This window comes from Neofelis nebulosa, chromosome 12 (assembly GCF_028018385.1).
Source record: "Neofelis nebulosa isolate mNeoNeb1 chromosome 12, mNeoNeb1.pri, whole genome shotgun sequence".
Lineage (NCBI taxonomy): Eukaryota > Metazoa > Chordata > Mammalia > Carnivora > Felidae > Neofelis > Neofelis nebulosa.
The window spans coordinates 92587207-92607198 of NC_080793.1; the positions used below are offsets into that span (position 1 = coordinate 92587207).

Sequence of the window (19992 nt, forward strand, 5' to 3'; positions counted from 1 at the left end):
GCTCCCCAGTTCCTGCCTCTCCTCCCTTACCTGCTATAGGGCCATCCTCCTGGCCCTCCCCCTTCCCCATGTCTCCATTTCCTACTCTAGCCTCCCCCTAAACATATTCCTTCATTCTTCCATCACCGCTCTACACTCTGGGCTGTACCTCTGGCCATTGCCTCAGTTCTTCCCTTGGATTTCACTGTCTTCTGGAGAGCGTGACTTTTTCCATCCATTTTCTCATCTCTTGTTTGGATGGCACCATCCTGTGACCTAAGTAGTGGCCCCTCCATTCTCCTTGCTAAGGTGTCATGATTCTCAGTACACACCTGACTTGAACTCTCTGAATTGGGTGAGGTTGTGGCCATAAACATGGATTTAGAGTCAGGTACACTGGCCACTTCCTAAGTCTGTGGCCCTGGCCCACTTCATAAACCCCTCTGATCCCTCATGTCTCTTTGTGTAGAATGGGGTGTAAATGCTATCTCACAGGCCACAGGAGCTGAAGCGTATGACAGGTGCATATCACTTGATAGGTGTGATGTTCTCAGGAGTTACGATTGTCACTAGCGCTCCTGCTAGCCATCACTGATTTTCTCTTAAAACCAATGTTGATCCCCTCACCCCCCAATTCATATGTTGAAGTCTAGCTCCCAAGGTGATGGTGTTTGGACCAGGGCTTTTGGGAGGTGAGTCGGTCATGAGGGTGGAGCCCCAGGAAAGAGGCTAGTGCCCTTATAAAAGAGGCCCCAGGCAGCTCCCTCACCCCTCCCAACCAGGAAAACAAGGGGAAAGACAGCCATGTAGGAACCAGAAGTGGGCTCTCACCAGACGCCGAATCTGCTGGTACCTTGATCTTGGACTTCCAGCCCCCACGAGGAATAGTCTGTTGTTAGAGCCGCCTGGTCTCTAGCATTTTGTTATAGCAACTGAGCTAAGATGCCGGGCGTCTATCTGACCAGGTTTCCACATGCGCCTCCAACTCCTGGTCATTTTTTCCTCAGCTCCCATCCTGGAAGTGTGGAGTTTCTTGGGATCCTTCCTCATCCCTCTTCCTTCCTGAGTATGCTTTGGCCACCGAAGAGCTCAATGTCGCCTGCACGCCAATGGCCTTCAAGTTCGGGCCTCCAGCCCTGACCACTCCTTGGCACTGGGTGGCTCTCCAAGGATGTGTCACCACCCCCATGCATCCAGGACCCAGACATCGCCTACTCTCTGCCACCTGAGCTCTGTGTCCTGATGGATGAGACTCACTCAGCCTCGTCATCCAAGACAGAAGCGTGGCCTTTGTTCTACATCCCCCTCCTTGGGAGATGCAGAAGACCTTGCCCAGACTCCTGCACAGCAGGGTTCCTCTCCTTCGCTGGGGTGAGTGGGGCAGGCCATCTCCACCGCCCACTCCCTTGGGAACTCAGCTACAAAGGCGCCAGCTCGGCTGGAGGGTCAAGCTCCTGGCTTCTGGGGCTGGAAAGTGGGTGGAATCCAGGATTGGGGAGGTACGGAGGGGGGTGTTCTGCAGGACCACTTCCCTCTGCCCACTCTTGTGGCCTTCCTTGCTTTCCACGGAGCATCTGGTACCCCAAACCCTGCCTCAGCTCTGCCTCCAGACAAGCCAACCTGATCCCTTGCCCGCATCCACCCTTGACATGGAGATCACTGTACCTTCTCACCGTATCCTGAGCCCATCTCCTCCCTTCCAGATCCCCCCTCTTGCCCTCCCTCAAGACCACTTCACTGTTTACTTGTATTGTTATCAGCACCCCTCTCAACTCCCCAGAGCACCCATTACTGACTGCTCAAGGTGTCCACATCAAATACAAATCTGACTGCCCTACGCTGTCTTAGTGCACGCACATCGTGAGGGTGACGCGGGTCATCCCACCCCCTCCGGGTCCAGCTGTCTTAGTGGCCTGGCCTCCCAACCTTCTACCATCTACACAGGGCTTTGGAAACGCCGAGTCCCGCAGGCCTCGGGATGCCTCCCACAGAGCCTCTCTTCCTGAGGCGTCTTTTCACCTCCATCGACCTGGAAGATCCCAGAAATCCCTGCCTCAGAGTCACTCCCACTGAGGTCACCCCTGACGTCCTCAGGCCAAACTCAGCCTGCTCCCCTCTGGATGGCCTTTGTACCTCACACATATTTAAACATTTTTATAGCACACTGGGTTATAACATTCACGTTAGATTTTTTTGCCTCTGGCCAGAATAAAACCATCTCGGGAGCAGAGCCACCCTCTCCACAGGCCCAGCTCATGTGCATCTTCAGGAACACGAGGGCTGCCTCAGAAGCGGGAAAAGGCAAGGAGAGGGGTTTCCCCCTAGAAACCCCAGAAAAGCCCACTGCTGCCCACCCTTGAGTTTATCCCCTTGTGACCCATCCTGGACTTCTGATCTACAGCCCTGGCAGGTAATACAGTTGGGTCATTTTAAACCACTAATCGTGTGATTATGGCATCCATAGAAAACCAATACACTTTTAAATTAATACATTTAAAAAGAGAAACCAGGGGCGCCTGGGTGGCGCAGTCGGTTAAGCGTCCGACTTCAGCCAGGTCACGATCTCGCGGTCCGTGAGTTCGAGCCCCGCGTCGGGCTCTGGGCTGATGGCTCGGAGCCTGGAGCCTGTTTCCGATTCTGTGTCTCCGTCTCTCTCTGCCCCTCCCCCGTTCATGCTCTGTCTCTCTCTGTCCAAAAATAAATAAAAAAAAACGTTGGAAAAAAAAAAAAAAAAAAAAGAGAAACCACAACATTCTGCAAACCACAAGATCTTGGAAAGGCTACCGTCAATGACCCCAGGCAGTCTTGAGTCTGAAGGCTGATTTTCTAGCGGTTTCCCATTTTTGGTTCCCTTCTGTGTTGCCAGGCTATGAAAAATTTCATCGACTGCCCATCTCTACATTGTCACAGGCTGATGGAGCCTGAAATAGGCTGCACCAGCCCTGGGTGAGGGCCCCGGGCACCGCCAGGGGGGAGGGGTACGGGCTTCTCTCTTGGTACACCCCTACCCCCACCCCCACCCCCTTGGCCATCATCTTCCTGGCCAGTGAGGTTTTATTGTACCAGTGTGTCCTTGGAATAGTAATCACCCTCTTTGATTATAAATGTTCGTATATGCAGTAAATGTATATTACTATTATATTTTGAAATGGCCAATTTCCCTCCACATGGCTCATCATAATAAAAGAAATAAAAATCTCCTGTTGGCTAAAGGGTTAACCGTGTAGCTTTGGATTTTTTTTTCCCCCCCCCCCGACTTGGAGACTCCCAACGTGCAGCGTGTTGGATGATCCTTTCACAAAAAGAATCAAGGGCGAGATGCCTGGGGTTTGAATGTGCGTTTGCTGTACATTCATAATAAATGCCGAACCGCATGGCACATTCATGGCTGCTTCTTGCTTGTAAATGAACTGCTGAATGAAAGTTTTGGGACTCAGCTCACCTCCAAGAGAGCGGTCCCTGTTCACACCGGTACCTGAACCAACAGTTCTTGAATTTTCTTGAAAAACTAGTTTTTCCTCTGTCCATGACAGCGGTGCCTTCCTCCATGCATTTTGTAATCAGGCTGGCTTTTCTTTCTTTCTTTCTTCTTCTTCTTCTTTTTTTTTTTTTTCCCACACTGCCGTTGGAATAAAGATCCCGCCTTTGATTGAAATGGAATCTTCCACTATTGAGCAAGCCTTTGTTGAATGAGTCATCGGGGCGGCTGCTCATTGGCTGAGGCCGCTGGAGCCAGGGGATTGCCTGGCACCGGCTGCAGGGCCCGGCTTCATTCACAGAATCACTGGCTCGCTGCTAGCCTTTCCATTCACACAAACAGCATCTCATTCACATTTTGCTGTTTTTGTCTGCTTCTAATGAAGAGCGGGGTTTGGGAATGATAGGGCGCTTTTGCTTCAGATTTGGGGGGGCTCTGCTGACCACCACAATCGGCGATGGGGTGTGCACTTGCCGTTGCTAAGCGAACCAGGGGAAGGGCAAGAATGAGTGCCCGCGCCCAGGGAGGGAAGCGGCGGCCGCCCTGCGTGCCTGCATCCCAGCGGCCGGCCTCACCTGCCTGCCAGGAGCCGCCCCACCTGCACCTGCTCCATAAAGCTCTGCAAGGCTGGGTGCCTCGTGTGGCACATGCCTAGTCGTGGGTGTGAGAAGGCAGGGCGCTAGAGAAGGCAGGTGAATTCATTTGCTTGCACAGAGTTGCCTGGAAATTTGGACAGGGAGGTTCCGCTGTGTCAGGTGGGTTATCTCAATGCATGACAGAGACCGGCAGGGCCCACGGTGACAGGGCTCAGCGGGCGTGAGGCTCGCCGACCTTCTGTGGGGCCGCCAACGCCCTGTTCTCCTAGCTGACAGGAAGGAGGCCTGCGCCTGTCCGTTGCAGCTGAGTCTGACTCCTGAAACGGATTTGCTGTGTAACCAGAGCAGCTGAATATTTTTTTCTTCCTTACTGCAGGGTTGCAAAGCAGCAACAGAAGACACACTGAAATGTATCTGTAGCGTTTGGTAGACATTTTTCCAGACCTTGAGCGCATTCAGTTGGGATAAAGCGTCAAGCCCAGCCCCCTTTCTGGAATGGATTTCTGGAGCCGGCTGCCATTCCTGAGAAGCCCTCTTCTTTTCTGGAAGTAGGTTTTCAACCTAACCCCAGCTGAGAAGGGCTCTGGTCATTAGCAGGGAAGGCATCCTGCTCTGTGCAGAAGTCCCTGCGCAGATTTGTCCTTCTTTCTTTTTTTTTTTTTTCTCCGGAGGCACTGCATTGCCACAAAGGCACTTGTCATGGCTGCTCTGTTGACTTGAAAAGAAAAAAGAAAAACCCAGGAAATCGGTATTTTGTGTTCACCTGGGAGTGAATATTCTTTTCTTTTCTGCCTTTTTAAAATTTTTTAAATTTTTTTTGGCTATTTACCAATTTCTGCTGCTTTCCAAATCAGAATTCATGAGGATCCGCTGAAGATCTTATTCTTAAAAAGGCTTCGTCACATTTTAAAGCATGGCTGTCAGATCCTTAGGGGCTCACACCGAGGGCCGAACTGCGGGGGGGGGGGGGGCTGGGGGAGGAGGTGGGGGAGGGTGGAGAGGAGAGGAAGCCCCGGGCTCAGAAGAAGGGATTTCAGAAAGTTCCCCTGACCGTCTGAAGGGGCTGCACTGACCTCTGGCACAGATGCTGAGACCGGACGGGGTGGGGGTGGGGGGTGGCGGGGGGAGGGGATGGGGAGGCCAACAAGCAAAGGTTGGAAGGAAATGTCTGGGAATGTAGAAAAGGCAATCTGAGAATTGATTGGCTCTAGTGTGCTCTCAGTGGGTGTATGTGTGTTTTTTTCCCTTCTTTTTTTCTTTCTTTCTCTCCTTTTTCTTTTTCTTTCTTTTCTTTTCCTTCTTTCTTTCTTTTTACTTATTATTATTATTATTATTATTATTATTATTATTTTGTGCTACAGGAAGTGATTTGCAGCGTTCCTTGGGCCTTTGTTGAGAAGGGTCTCCTCTGGAGTGAGTCACGCTCTCACAGTGCGCAGCCCGAGCCGCGGGGCGCTCCCCTTCGGAAGCGATGACTGGAGCAGCGCGAGCGTGCCGCCCTCCGCAGCCGAGCGCGGGGCCGGGGCTGCGCGGACGCGGCGGCGCGGGCCGCTAGCGGGGAGGCGGCGCCGCTGTTCCCCCTCCCCCCCCCCGCCCCCCCCCGCCGCCGCCGCCGCCGCCGCCGCTGTCCCGGCCGCCGCGTCCCGCCGGGCCGCGCTCGCCCCTGCAGCGCCCGGGCGGATGCGGCCGGCCCACGGAGGGGCATGCTTCCACGCACCAAGTACAACCGCTTCAGGAATGACTCGGTGACATCGGTCGACGACCTTCTGCACAACCTGTCGGTGAGCGGCGGCGGCAAGGTCTCGGCGGCGCGCGCGGCCTCGGCGGCGGCCCCCTACCTCGTGTCCGGAGACGCGCTGCGCAGGGCGCCCGACGATGGGCCGGGCAGCCTGGGCCACCTGCTCCACAAGGTGTCCCACCTGAAACTCTCCAGCTCGGGCCTCCGCGGCCGCTCGGCGGCCAGGGCGCGGGCGGGCGCGCGGCTCTCGGGCAGCTGCAGCGCGCCCAGCCTGGCCGCCCCGGACGGCAGCGCGCCCCCCGGCCCCGGCGCCCCGGCCATGCGCGCCGCCAGGAAGGGCCGGCCCGGCGACCAGCCGCCGCCGCCGCGCGCCCCGCACGCCAGCGACCAGGTGCTGGGGGCCGGAGTCACCTACGTCGTCAAGGTGGGTGCGGGCGCGCGGGCCGCGGGGTGGGTGGCCGCGGAGGCCGGCAGGCGCGCGCTCCTGGGCTAGCTCTCGGGGCCGCGGGGACGGGGCGCTGCGGGCGCGCCAGCTGCGTACCCGTAGGGAGAAGGTTCGCCATGGGGGAACTCGCTCTGGCCTGCTTTCTCCTGGGGTCCGCTCCTCTGCCCACTCGCTGCGCCATATGTCCGGCCAGTGCCCCTGTGGGCACGGGCTCCTGTCCCGGGGACGTGGGCATCAGGCCCCGGGCAGTGAGCACACTTGGGAGCGCCGACCGCCCTGCCCTGGGAGATAACGGGCGGCGGGACTACTTCTGCTGTGTCTGCCCCAAGAGGCAGGCTGGGTGCTCTGGCTGCCCCCCCCCCCCCCCCCCCCCCCCCAGCTCCCAGCAGTGCAGGCCAAATGCTGGCTTGCTTTATGTAAGCCGCTGGTGCTCCCTTCCCCAGCAAGGTCTGCCTCGCCTTCCATACCTGAGGGTTCTGATTTACCGCAGCAGAGAATTGGGGACTCTTTTTCCCTGGGGCCGTAGTCTTCCATTTAAATAGGCCAAAAGGGGCTGAGCGTGGGCCTTGGAGCTAGCAGCTCCAGATTTTTCCTTCGACACAAAGAATTATACAGTCGTGCCCAGTGTGGTCCATAAAATTCCTCCTTTATGCAAGTATTTTATGCTGTTAAAAGAACGAATACCCAGCACCTGTCGGTTGGCCTGCCACAGGCTCCGGGCCTCCAGCCTGTTGGACGGTGGTGGGGAGCCATCACTGCGCTCTACAGCTGGGCCACGTCCTCCAGCCGTGGGAGGGCTGAGCAGGCAGGCCACTCGGAAGCATGGCTGCTTGTTTGGAAGGGAACGAGACACACACTGTCTCCACGGTGTTGTCCAGCACACCGAGAGACCCTCAGGGCGTCTGGCCTGCACATACAGGCTACAGATTCAGTTTAACGATCCAGCAGACACATTCTCGATAAAATGTTGTATCTCGGCAGTTTGGGAACCAAAATATTACAGGAAGCAGTTAACTGTGGACTGCAGTTAACTGCCTAAAAAGTACTGACAAAGGGCTGTTGTCCCCGGTGTTAAAAATGGGGCCCCCTCATCCCCTCGAGGCTGCTTTTAAATCGAATCTTCATCTCACCATATGAAAAAGGATTAATATATGTTGAGGGATGCCGATCAGCTTAAAATATGCATGTCTTCTTGAGTTTATGATAAGAGACAATGGTTTTTCTTCTTGTAGTCCCTCTTTAAATTACACAACCAGGAGCCAAAACAAAAAGAAAGAAACAAACAAAAAGAAACAAAAAACCCTGACCACTTTGAGGTGAACTAGCAAGCACTGGAGAATATTTCTTCTAGTGTGTTAATATAATTGCTATCTAAGAAGCAAAGAAAGAAAGAAAGAAAGAAAGAAAGAAAGAAAGAAAGAAAGAAAAGAGCTTATGTTTAAAACAGACAGACCTTGGCAAAGCCAAGGTACCTATCGCGTGGAACAGAGAAGATCGTTTTCCAATGGAGGGAGAATTCTCAAACTTCTGTCTTTAAAGTTTTCCTTCAAAAACAGATCATTCCCTTTGCTTGGGGCTTTGCTCTTGCTTTTTGGAGAACGAAGGCAGACATCTAGTTCTAAAGGTCAGTCATGACTGGACTCACATGAACATAGCCCACCAGGTCAGCTCTGCCGGGCCGGGCCGTCTCACGGCTGCGACAACTTCAGCATCAGCTGAACTCAGGTGGACGGAAGGCTGGGTCTGCCCCAGCCTCTGGGTTTAGGGGTCACTTTATTGTGCCTCCAGTAAATGGCAGCAGTGCCCTGGGGGCACCCAGTGCTTGGTGCCATCGCCTGGTTCACCGTGAACGGTGGTCGCGTGAACTTCAGCTCAGGCTTCCCCGGAGGAGTTTGGAACCACGTAGCAAGGAGGTCAGATGCCAAGGACAATTTCTCGTGCACACGTTTGACTTACGTTATCACGTGGCCCTCTGTTGGTGCACGCTTCCTCATTGCCCGTGTTGTTGAGTTGAACATCATGGACTTGTTTTCTTGAAAAATCACAAAACTGAAAAAAAAACAATCGTGACGTGATAATCGTTTGCTGATTTGTGAATAGTTTTATCAGCCTCTTGGCTTTACAAGATCTCGGGGAGAGAGAGAGGTAATCTCTAGTACATGACTGTACATTGCTTGTAAATCTAAAGGCTGTGGGTTTGGGGAAGGGTTTGATTTAAATTTACTTCTTAAATTTTTTTTTAATGTTTGTATATTTTTGAGAGAGAGAGAGAGAGAGAGCAAGTAGCATAGGGCCAGAGAGAGAGGGAGACACAGAATCTGAAGCAGGCTCCAGGCTCCGAGCTGTCAGCACAGAGCCGGACGTGGGGCTCGAACCCATGGATCGCGAGATCATGACCTGAGCTGAAGTTGGACGCCCAACCGACAGCCACCCAAGCGTCCCAATTTAAATTTATTTCTAAATTAAGGAACCCCCCCCCAAGTTTTCCTAAGTTCTGGAAAATTCATTTGCTATATAACAATAGGTGTTGCCCCCTGGTAGAGACACCTGCTACGACGCTTGAGGATATTATATACGAGGTTTGTTGTTTAAAGATATTTCAACTCCATCTAGTTACCTGGGAGGAGAGCCTGGAAGGGCAGGAGCCGGGTGGGTTTGACTCACCTAGGAAACATCAAACTGTGTGAACAGCAGTTGTAGTGTTGATTAATGAAGGGTGTGGGATTGAAAGACGGAGAAGGTGCCTGGGCACAGGAGCATTCAGAGCGTAGCATGTTGAATTAGTCCTGCACGTGTCACCACCAAGCCTGCTGCTGATATGGGTCCCGGCCACACAGAGCAGGGAGGCTCCTGCACACGAAGCCCCCGGGTCTGGGTTTACGCTGGGAGGCCTCCTGGCGGTGCTCGGATACCCACCTCAGGGTGCCCAACCCTTGGCTTTCTCTTTTGGTCACACAGCAGCAAAGGACAATGGATATTTTCGTGACAGTTCCATTTTGAAACTACTTTAAATTTGGACGAGAAAGGCCCATAGAAATTGTGTCGCTTATGCTGCTGCCCACCTTAAAGTTCTACTGTCTAAAAGTCCAAGCCGGCTTCGCCTGAGTGCGCCTGGGGGCTGCCACGGGTCTTTGGCGGGTTCTGAGGCGATGTTTGCATGCTTCATGCACGGGCCCACAGAGTGAGCAGCTTAGGAGGGAGAGATAGGCGTGAACGGGAGGGGGGTTGCTTCCTTTTTTTTTTTTTAATTCAAATTAGTTAACATACAGGGCAGTCTTGGCTTCAGGAGTAGAACCCAGTAATTCACCAATTACATACGACACCCAGTCCTCCTCCCCACAGATGCCCTCCTCAATGCCTGTCACCCATTTCGCCCACCCCATCAACCCTCAGTTTGTTCTCTGTATTTAAGAGTCTCTTATGGTTTGCCTCCCTCTCTGTTTTTATCTTATTTTTCCTTCCCTTCCCTTATGTTCATCTGTTTTGTTCCTTGAATTCCACATATAAGTGAAATCATATGATATCTTTCTCTGACTTATCTTGCTTAGCATAATACCCTCCAGTTGCATCTACACTGTTGTAAATGGCAAGATTTCATTCTTTTTCATTGCTGAGTAGTATTCCAGCGTGTGTGTGTGTGTGTGTGTGTGTGTGTGTACCACATCTTCTTTATCTGTTCGTCAGTTGATGGATATTTGGGCTCTTTCCATACTTTGGCTATTGTTGATAGCACTGCTATAAACATTGGGGTGCATGTGCCCCTTCGAATCAACATTTTTGTACCCTTTGGATAAATACCTAGCAGTGCAATTGGTGGGTCGTAGAGTAGTTCTATTTTTAGTTTTTTGAGGAAGCTCCACATTGTTTTCCACAGTGGCTGCACCAGTTTGCATGAGGGAGTCTGTTGCTAAGGAGAGCCGCTGGGCGCCAAGAGGAGCCTTCTAAAGGCCAGCACGGCCCGGAGGTTAGCCCTGACCCTGCCTGATGGACAGCTGCACCCTGTGGGCTAGCGACACGCCCCAGGGTCCCCAAGAGACGGGCCCTCCCTGTAGCACATTACACCGCAGACTCAAAACAGGGAAAGAAGTGAGCACATTTAGGACCAACCCCAGTGCCCACGGCAAGGACTGGGGAGCCCAGGTGAGGAGCTCACCTCGGGGGCTCACCTGAACACCGAGACAGGAATTGTGTACCGGGTCCCTCGGGTGGCCACAGATTCCCGTCCGCTCTTCCTGACAGTCCGAGTTACCGGCTGTTTGCAGGAGAGTCCAACTGCCCAAGAGCTACTGACTTTTCTCCTCCTGTGCGGGGCTGTGCTTCTCTCGGAATGAAGCCTTGTTTTTACAAGAGCTCTTTAAAAAATTATTTTGTTTCTCCCATTTGTGAATCTGATGATATTTAGGGTGGTAGAAATGATTTGTTTTATTTATAAATGTTCTATTGCTCTTTATTGATGGTCTTTAGAAACTTCACTTTCTCTGAATCTTCTAAACTGTTATTTTTTCCACTTGCCTCAGTGTCTATAAAAATACTGGGGCACCTGGGTGGCTCAGACGGTTGAGACTTCAGCTCAGGTCATGATCTTGCAGTTTGTGGGTTGGAGCCTCACATAGGGCTCGTTGCTGTCAGCCCGTCAACGCAGAGCCCGCTTCGGATCCTCTGTCCCCCTTTGTCCTCTGACCCTCCCCTGCTTGCGCTCTCCCCCAAAATCAATAAATATTAAAAAAATATTTAAAAAGTACCTTAAATCTGCTTCGTCTCAGTGCTCTCCTCCTGTGACACCACGAGCAAGGGCATCGCAGAGCTTCAGCACGGCCGTGGCACATGATCGCCGTGCGACTGATTGGATTCCGTTTTAATTCTAGATTAACAAATTGTTGTCTGATGCGCAGTGGAAACTTGAAAGTTGATTTTTTTTAAATGTTTTTTTGTTTATATTTGAGACAGAGAGAGACAGAGCATGAGCAGGGGAGGGGCAGAGAGAGAGGGAGACACAGAATCTGAAACAGGCTCCAGGCTCCGAGGTGTCAGCACAGAGCCCCACGTGGGGCTCGAACTCACGGAGTGTGAGATCGCGACCTGAGCTGAAGTTGGACGCTCAACCGACTGAGCCACCCAGGCGCCCTGAAAGTTGAATTTTTTTTTTAATTTAAAAAAAAAAAAATTTTTTTTTTAAGTTTATTTATTTTTGAGACAGAGAGAGACAGAGCATGAACGGGGGAGGGTCAGAGAGAGAGGGAGACACAGAATCGGAAGCAGGCTCCAGGCTCTGAGCCATCAGCCCAGAGCCCGACACGGGGCTCGAACTCACGGACTGCGAGATCGTGACCTGAGCCGAAGTCGGACGCTTAACTGAGCCACCCAGGCGCCCTGAAAGTTGAATTTTTTTTAAATTGTTGAAAATCTCATAATATGTGGCTTCCATGTAAATATCATCCAAGTGGTTTGAAAAACAGTTTAAGAAATTATTTTGAGATTAAGAGGCAAAATTATTAGTTTAATCTACAAAGCCTACCATCTCTCTTTTTATGTGACACAAGTATAGCCAGTGTGTTATGTGCGTGTGCCCCGCACACCCACACACACTATACACACAGCATACACCACACTCACACCACACCCCATACACGAACTTACCACACACCATTTACACACACACAACACACACAGACATACATCAGATGACTTGTGATGACTTTGGACAGGGGCTGTTTTCTTTCTTGTTAGAAAACAGTAAATGTCACGTTTCCAGAAATACCTGATCACTTCACTCGTCTTGTATTCGCGTCTAAGAGAGAATGGTTCTGGGGAAGATGAGCTATTGCTCACGCTGGAATCCTGTAAGGAGTAGACGTGTGTCTTCCCCTCGTCTCCACTGCATTTCATCTCTGCGTGTCTGTCTTCTTTGTGAGGAACACGAGCCACGTGTTGTGTGCACACAGTCCTGGTAATGGAGGACGCCGGGGGGCGGGGGGGACTGTGCAAGCCCACGGACAGTCTGGCTTTCGAGCCGGGAGCTCGTCCCCAGGGCGTGTGGCTCCCGCAGCCTCACCTGGACACACCGCCTCCGCACGGGGACACGGCCTGGGTGGAGCCCGGACGCCCGGACCCCGAGCCCCCTCGGGCCCCTCCGCGGTGGGGCTCCAGACCTCCCCGTGCCCCCACGGGAGGCAGAGGGCGTGCGTGGAGGCCCGGCCCCCGTGGGAGCCGCTGCTGTCACGGCATCCCCCGTCCCCGTGCCCCCAGTGAGCGGCCTGCACCTCGGTGTCCGGTCCTCGCTCCTTGGGGTGGACACGGCCGGGCCCAGACCCCAGAGCGCCGCTGCCCCGGAGGTCTGGTGGCTTCCGAGGAAGTACGGTGAGGACTCAGCCCTTTAAGTGAAAACCGTCAAGGACCAATGACGTTAGATGGAATGATTTCGTTCAAAAGTCCGATGGCTTCGGATGAAATGGAGGGAAAAGACCAGTTGTGCGTATTTCCTGAGTAAAGAACAAAAAGAAAAATTTGAATTTCAGCGTAAACGTTCTGCAATATGCAGTGAATAAGGAATATCTTCCGGGGGGGTGGGGGGAGGGCTTAAGTACAGGGATGGCCTACCGAGCGGCTGGAGGTCCCCCATGGGGTGCGAGCACCTGACCGCTGGTCCTGCATGTGCGTAAGTACTGACTTCCAGTTGAGGCAGAATCACCACAAACTGTTCGTGCCTCCCCCCACCAGGGCCGGGACAGTGGCCGGGATGTGCCCCGTCTATGCCTCCCCCACCAGGGCTGCTGGAGCCCACATTAAGAAATATCTCCTATAACCCTAGTTTTCAAAAAAAAAAAAAAAATTCTGAAATGGTCGTTGTATTTTCCCCGGGGCTTTTTCAGCCTCTAGTGAGGCAAATATATATTTTCACCCTTTTTCTGTTAAATGGGGTGAATCATTTATCTCTGTAACATACGTGTCTCGGCTTCCCGACTGAGCGCTCTCTGCCACCGGCTTTTGTGTACAGAGGTCCACCCGGCGCCTCGTCAGGAGACACACACGTTCCCGATCGGCCCTCGAGCTCGTCTCTTGCCCCCCAGGCCCCAATACTGCAGGCGCAGGAAACCGCTGGTTTCCCCCCAAACCAGCGGCCCCTCTGGCCTTCGCTCAGTTCTTCCCGTCTGGGCCCTGCTCTCCACCCCGCCTTGGCCTTTATTCTAATGATGCTCTGGCAGCCTTCAGGAGCCAGGGCTAAGGAGCTCTCTGTGAGGGCCCCAGGGCTCTGTGCATCCACAGAATGAACCCGCCCCTGGGGGCCCTGAGGACCCAAGAGAAGTCAAAAGGCACCTGCTGTCAAGGAAGTCACTCCTGAGGGGGGTTCCACATGTGACAAGGCCACCAGCCACAGCTGCGGGGACAGTGAGCCGCCAGCTCTTCCCAGGACCTCCCTGGGGACAGAGCCTCTGATCAGCAGGGAACAGTGGAGATGGCGGTCAGGTGGCTGTGGGGCGTCACGGAACGTGAGGGAGCAAAAGGTCAGGAGGGTCAGGACGGTCAGAGCAGAAGGTCAGGAGGGTGACCCGGGGCCTCTTTATGCGTAATTGGCTGTTAAGAATGTAAGTCCAAAGAGGCACATTTTGGACTCTGTTCTGGTAAAAAAAATTCCTGGGTAATTATTCTTTCTGTGAACTGGCACGAACGGAACGCCCACCTAGAGTCCGCTGGAGCTGCTCTGCGGATGGGCAGCGTTATTAGCAGACCCGAGGATTCTCTTTAAAGCTAATTACAGGAAGCGTTCGGTAAGAGAAGCAGCTTTAATGAGAGCCGTGAGTGGTCGTTATGGAGGTTAAATATCGTATAGCTTGACGTCAGCAGGGCGTGTCCACACAGAGGGCTAAACTGAGCACGTCCGTGCGCCCCCACCTCCCGTGAGTGTTTCCGCGGCTCCCTTCGTCCCTTGCCTTGTGAGGGGATCGTCACTTCGAAGGAGGTTCGGGGCTATTTTCCAGAAGGAATGTATGATCCCCTCGAGCAGGAGAAGTTGCTGCATTTTAACAAGACAAAATTTCAGGGGCGCCTGGGTGGCTCCAGTGGGTAAGCGTCCGACTTCGACTCAGTTCATGATCTCAAAGTCCATGGGTTTGAGCCCCGAGTTGGGCTCTGTGCTGACGGCTCAGAGTCTGGAGCCGGCTTATGGATTCTGTGTCTCCCTCTCTCTCTCCCCCTCCCCTGCTCACATTGTCTCAAAAATAAATAAACATGAAAAGAAATTAAAAAAAAAAGAAACCTAAAAAAATTAAAAAGACAAAGTTTTGTGTTCAGTAAGGTGCTGGTAGCCTGGGGAGGGGCGAGCGGGCCTGGAACTAGCAGGAAAGGCTTCATGGAGGGCAGGGGTGTGTCCAGGGCCCCAGAGACTGACCAGATGTGTGCAGGAGGGGGCAGGGGATGCTCAAGGAGGGAGGAGAGTCGGAGCAAGAAATGCCTCGGAGGTGACAGCGGGCCCGGCGTCAGCCCAGAGAGGGGGAAGACGTTCCACTCAGACTGGCCCGGGTCAGAGGGACACGAGACATCAGCCACCTCCTGTTGGTGGCCGGGGCTGCGACCCCTTGGAATGGGGATGCTCCCCATCTACCGGAGGGGCCGGTCGGACGCTGTCCCTTCTGTCCCTCGGTGGCTCGCTGGTGCCTGCAGAGCTGATCTCCTTCCTTACCAGGTGACAGTCCCGAGGGTGTGTGGCCCCCTCCTCCTTTTCTCTAAGCTGACGTGTCTTCCTCGCTCCTTCCTGCGTTGTCTGAGCCGCTCACACTCTAGCTGTGGAGGACGAGGGAGAGACTCGGCTCACGGACGGAACGTGGTGGAATTGCGTTCGGGCATGGCTCGGTGCATATTCTATTTTTAGAGTTCTGTCCTGTCCTGCGGAGATCTGGGGCCTTGGTTCGCATGCACCTGCAAGACACAGCTGCTCCTTGTCTCGAGAAGGTGGGTAGGGCTTTCCTACGGCTCGTCCGCTGTGGCCCGAGCCACACTTGCTTTTATTAAAGGGCTCAACGGAGACTCACCTGTGCCACCCACCCTCCCCCCACTGCCTCCCTCAGGCCACCCCCGACTGTCTCGAGCAGCATCAGCCTCTGTCAGAATCGCGGTTGAGAAGCCAGCGGAACTGTCCCTGGGAGTTATGCCACCCCTCATACAACGTCCCATAACGGACGGGGGTGGGGCGTGGATTGTGGTGCGTTCACACCAGGCGAAAACGTGCAGACGTTTATTTTTTAATGTTTTTATCTTTATTACTTTTTTGGGATGAGCACTGGGTGTTGTATGGAAACCAGTTTGACAATAAATTATATTTTAAAAAATTTTTAAAAATAAGTATGGTTTTTAAATGTTTATTTTTGAGAGAGAGAGAGAGAGTCAGAGCATGAGCAGGGAAGGGCAGAGAGAGAGGGGGACACAGAATCTGAAGCAGGCTCCGGGCTCTGTGCTCTTAGCACAGAGCCTGACATGGGGCTTGAACCCACGGTCCATGAGATCATGACCTGAGCCAAAGGCGGATGCTCAACTGACTGAGCCACCCAGGTGTCCCAATTAACATATTTTTTAATGTTTATTATTTATTTTTGAGAAAGAGAGATACAACATGGGCAGGGGAGGGTTAGAGTGAGAGGGAGACAGAATCTGAAGCAGGCTCCAGGCTCTGAGCTGTGAGCACAGAGCCCGACGCGGGGCTCAAACCCATGAACCGTGGGAGATCGTGACCTGTGCCGAAGTCAGATGCTTAACTGACTTAGCCACCTAAGTGCCCCAACATGCAGCCATTTAAAACAGAGAATTCGAGTCCTGTTATGGTTGACTGGAAAAGATTTTCACGAGAGCATGATGTAGCAATGTGTGTGCGACATGAGCCCATTCTCGGGACAGAGACAAGTACAAAAATGCCTGTACGTGCCCACGGTCATAAGTGGGAGCCTCCAGCAGCCCACCCGAGCCGTTCGTGGGCTTCGTGCAGAAAATCAGCAAGGATACACAAAACTGAGCAACAGTCAACAGCAGGGTCTAGCGGTTGCCCACGGACCACTCGTGCAGCCACAGCGCAATAAACGTTTTTGTCGAGGGCCCGCGGAACAGCCGACAAGGCAGACCCTACCTGGAGCTGTAGGACACATCTAAGCAAATTTAAAGTAATCGAAATCCAGAATGGATTCAAATTAGAAATTCATAAAGAAAGGCAACAGGAAAACCTCCCAACACTTGGAAATTAGGCAACAGGCCTATCAATAACAAAGGACAAAGGAGACATTTCAAAGGAGATGGAACAATATACAGAATTGAATACAGATGAAGGCACAGCGTATGAAAGTTTGTGCGCTGCGTGTTCCGACGGAGCAGGGAGGGGCATTTATGGCGCCAAATGCTTACGCTGGAAAAGAGAAAACGTCTCCAACCAATAATCTAAGGGTCACTGAGAAAGAAGAACAAAACAAACGGAAAGAAAGCCTCAGGAAAGAAAGAACACAGGTAAAGGCAGAAATCAATGAAGTGAAAAACAGGAAGTCACTAGGAAAAAAAAAATCAATGAAACATAAATCTGATTCTGTGAAAAAGAAAGTCAATGAGATGGGTAAGCCCAGCGAGACCGACCAAGATAAAAAGAGAGAAGACCCAGGTCACCGCCGGCGGGCACGAAACGGGGCTGTCTGGACAGATCCCAAGACGCCTTCCGAGCCAGCCCGGCCCTGTTCGCAGCCTTTCCAGGGCAGACACAGCTGACGGCTGCGTCCTAGGAGCAAGGAGAGCTGGGCAGCTCCGGGCAAAGGGCCTGTGGCGCTGCGTGGACGCAAAGCCAGGCCCCCCCACACAGTGCTGTCCAGTGCACCAGAGGCCCAGGACTGAGACCTGTGGCCCGGTGGGTCTGCAGGAAAGAAGGCTCTTGGCCCCCAGCGCACACAGGGAGCTGAGCGGACCCTCCGGGGCCATCCTGTCCAATAATCTGTTTGTTTATGTTGTGGGGGATGGGTGGAGAGACCCGGGGCCCCAGGGGAGACATTGCATGTTCTGGGACCAAGCGGCTAGCTCAGTGTCAGAGTGAGGACAGCGGTGGTAAATGAGGACACGCTTGAATAAAAAGGGCTGGTCAGCTTTGCCTCCTTCACACAGCAGCTGTGACGCGGCTTTAGCTGCAACACCAGCATGTATTTCTGGAGTATTTCTTCCCCCTTTCCCTTCGGCTTTGAAAAGCAGATACGGCCAATCGCACTGCTGTGATTTTCAGACGAGACTGAGCACAGTGGTTTCCTTTGAAGCGAGCCCCGGTCATACTTCCTCCCTGTGACTCAGCGTCCTCGGCGTGCGCGAGACGGGTGACACATGCCTGCAGCCAGCATTTACAAGGGCTTCCTGGCTCCTTTGATAGAAGCCTATATGGCACTTGTGTTAGTATAATTTGCCCTGTGAGATGAAAGGTGAAGAGAGGAGGAAGCCTAGACGTGAGGGTTTGCTGTACCCAGATGGCTGACGTCCTCCCTGTCGGGCAGTGAGAAGAAACCGGACGAGGGAAACAGGAAAGCGGAAAGCAGGTGGTCACCTGTGTCAGTGCCCGCTTGTCCCCACAGGCTGTCCCGGGCGCCCGCCCACGTGCCTGCCGTGCAGGCACATGGCTGCTCGGCCACTACAGCAGGTGCCCCGGGGCTCTGGGCACGAGGGCCGCCTTTCACCTGCTGCTCCCCCAGGGTGCATGTGAGCCTCAGGTCCCTCGTCTAAAGTGGGGGTGAGCACGGCGGTTGTCCACGAGGGCCCCAGGGCAGTGAGACGAGTGAGCATTTGCAGGTGGCCGGCCCCGGGCCTGCCAGGTGGCAGATGAGTGTTTCCTGTTCGGGCTGGCCGCGGCCCTCGTCCTGGAGTGCGGCTCAGTTGCCCAGAGCTCCAGGGGTCAGGACCGGCCTCTGCCTTCTGTGGGAGAGGTCAGAGGTTCCTTTATCCGAGAAAGAGTTCTGTCATGGGACAGGGCCCTGACGGCAGCCCTGGTCACCGTGCCTCCTGATGCAGGTGCCTCTGCCCCACAAGGCAGCGAGTCAAGAAAGGCGCAGGGGATGAGCCCCCTTCCTGGCCCCTGCTTTGGGGCCACAGCAGTGGCGGCACAGGCCGGTCTTGGAGGGGAGTGAATGATTCTGTAGGAACCCGCAGCTGGCGTTGAAGGCTTCGGGAGGAAGCCGGCTGAATGGTGGGAGCAGACGTGATCAGGGCGGGTGGGTCTGTGCGGCCGCAGCTGCGGGCATTGGTAAAGAGCTTGCCAGCAGCCCCAGAAGCCAGAGAACAGAGCCGAGCTGTTAGAGGGCTTCCCGTGGCATTTATCATAATGCCAAGTTGTGCCAGAGGATTGATTATAAATGATCTTCATGTTTTGATGCCCTTGGTATTTTCCAAAGTTTTGTACGACGAACACACGTTATTTGCCAGAAAAAGATGAGCATTAAAAATAATTTCAAGGGCTGTCTTAAAAGCAATGACCTTTTCTATTTTTTAATTTTTTAGTCAGTGCTGAATAAACCATGCAAGCTTAAATGTTCAGATCAGTGAGCACATTTACATGCACGGGACGTCCACCCGGGCACCTGCCTAAGACCTAAAGCAGATTCCCAGGCCCCTCCAGGCTCCCTCAAGCCCGAACAGTCAGTAGGGTGTCCAGCATTCTGACCTTTGCCACCATCGATGAGTTTACATCCATGACCTTTTAAATGAAAAAATCCTTACCAATATTGGTCATGTTAGTGCCATTAGGTATGGCCGTTCCTTCAGTGTGGATAGTAACTTTCGAATAAATTCCAAGCTATTTTAGTTGATGACATTTGAACCCTGACTGCGTGGGTAGCAGCACCTGCGTGGGTTCAGGAGCTCTGGTCCCCTCTGGTCCCCACTGGGGATTTGGAAGAGGTGAGGTTCACAAACCCACCCCGGCCCTGGGTTCTCACAGGTGGTTAAAGGATGTTCTACCATGTCAGAAATGAGACTGGGGTAGGGGCATATTTATATTAATTTTATACCCCATATCCTATCTTCAACCCTGGCTGCCCAGGGCACAGTTCCTCCCGTGTGGCCACCTCCCCAGTAGAATCTGAATCCGTCTAAGTCACTAGGGGTCGACTCCACAAGCAACAGAATCCTAGCAGGGAGATCATCGACTGTGACTGCAAATCCAGAAGTCTGTGCACAACTGGATGCCTTTGTGTACTTTTAGTTAATAGTGTTTGGCTTTCTTTTATGGAAGTGACACCTGCTGATTGCAGAAAGAGTAGAAAATAGAGAAAAGGAAAAGAAGAAATTAAACTCAAGCATAATCACAGCCTTCCATGATGACTTTTATTAAAATTTCCCTGATTTTTTTCCACCCTTTATTTTCATTTATGCAAAATTGAGATCAGCCTCAGCGATTCTCCAAATCATTAAATATTATCAGAAGGTATGTTTTTTAACAGTTGCATGATACTCTATGCTATTAATGTATTATAACTTCCTTAAACATTGTCTTATTTTTGAACATTGAGGCTGTTTTTATTTACCGTTATCAAAATTGAGAATTCAGTCACTCATTCATTCATTCATTCATTCATTCAACAAATCGCACTGATTTACACTGTGTGTCTCGTTCTCAATACAATCAGGAATAAAAAAAGAGAGGTGGTCTCTTCTCTCCTGGAATTGATGTGGTGGTGAAGAAGTCAGCAACTAACCAAATAAACTAGTCAAACAGGCTTAATTAAATAGCTCATCAAGTAATTTAAAAATGCATCAATGC

At 52.7% G+C, this 19992-nt stretch overlaps 1 protein-coding gene across 5 annotated transcripts in view; it reads left to right on the top strand.

Annotated features, from left to right (window-relative positions):
* Positions 1-3756: 3756 nt before the first annotated feature.
* SHC3 (SHC adaptor protein 3) overlaps positions 3757-19992 on the top strand; it is a 103550-nt gene continuing 87314 nt past the window's right edge. The window contains exons 1-3 of one of the 5 annotated variants that reach the window (XM_058695890.1): positions 3757-4212; positions 4430-4601; positions 5415-6215. In XM_058695890.1, coding sequence (XP_058551873.1) covers positions 5757-6215 — 459 coding nt within the window. In that variant the 5' untranslated portion in view covers positions 3757-4212; positions 4430-4601; positions 5415-5756. Of the gene's footprint in view, positions 4213-4429; positions 4602-4736; positions 4802-5191; positions 5281-5414; positions 6216-19992 lie in introns of those variants that run through there. The other 4 variants (XM_058695891.1, XM_058695892.1, XM_058695893.1 and 1 more) reach the window with 4 other exon arrangements.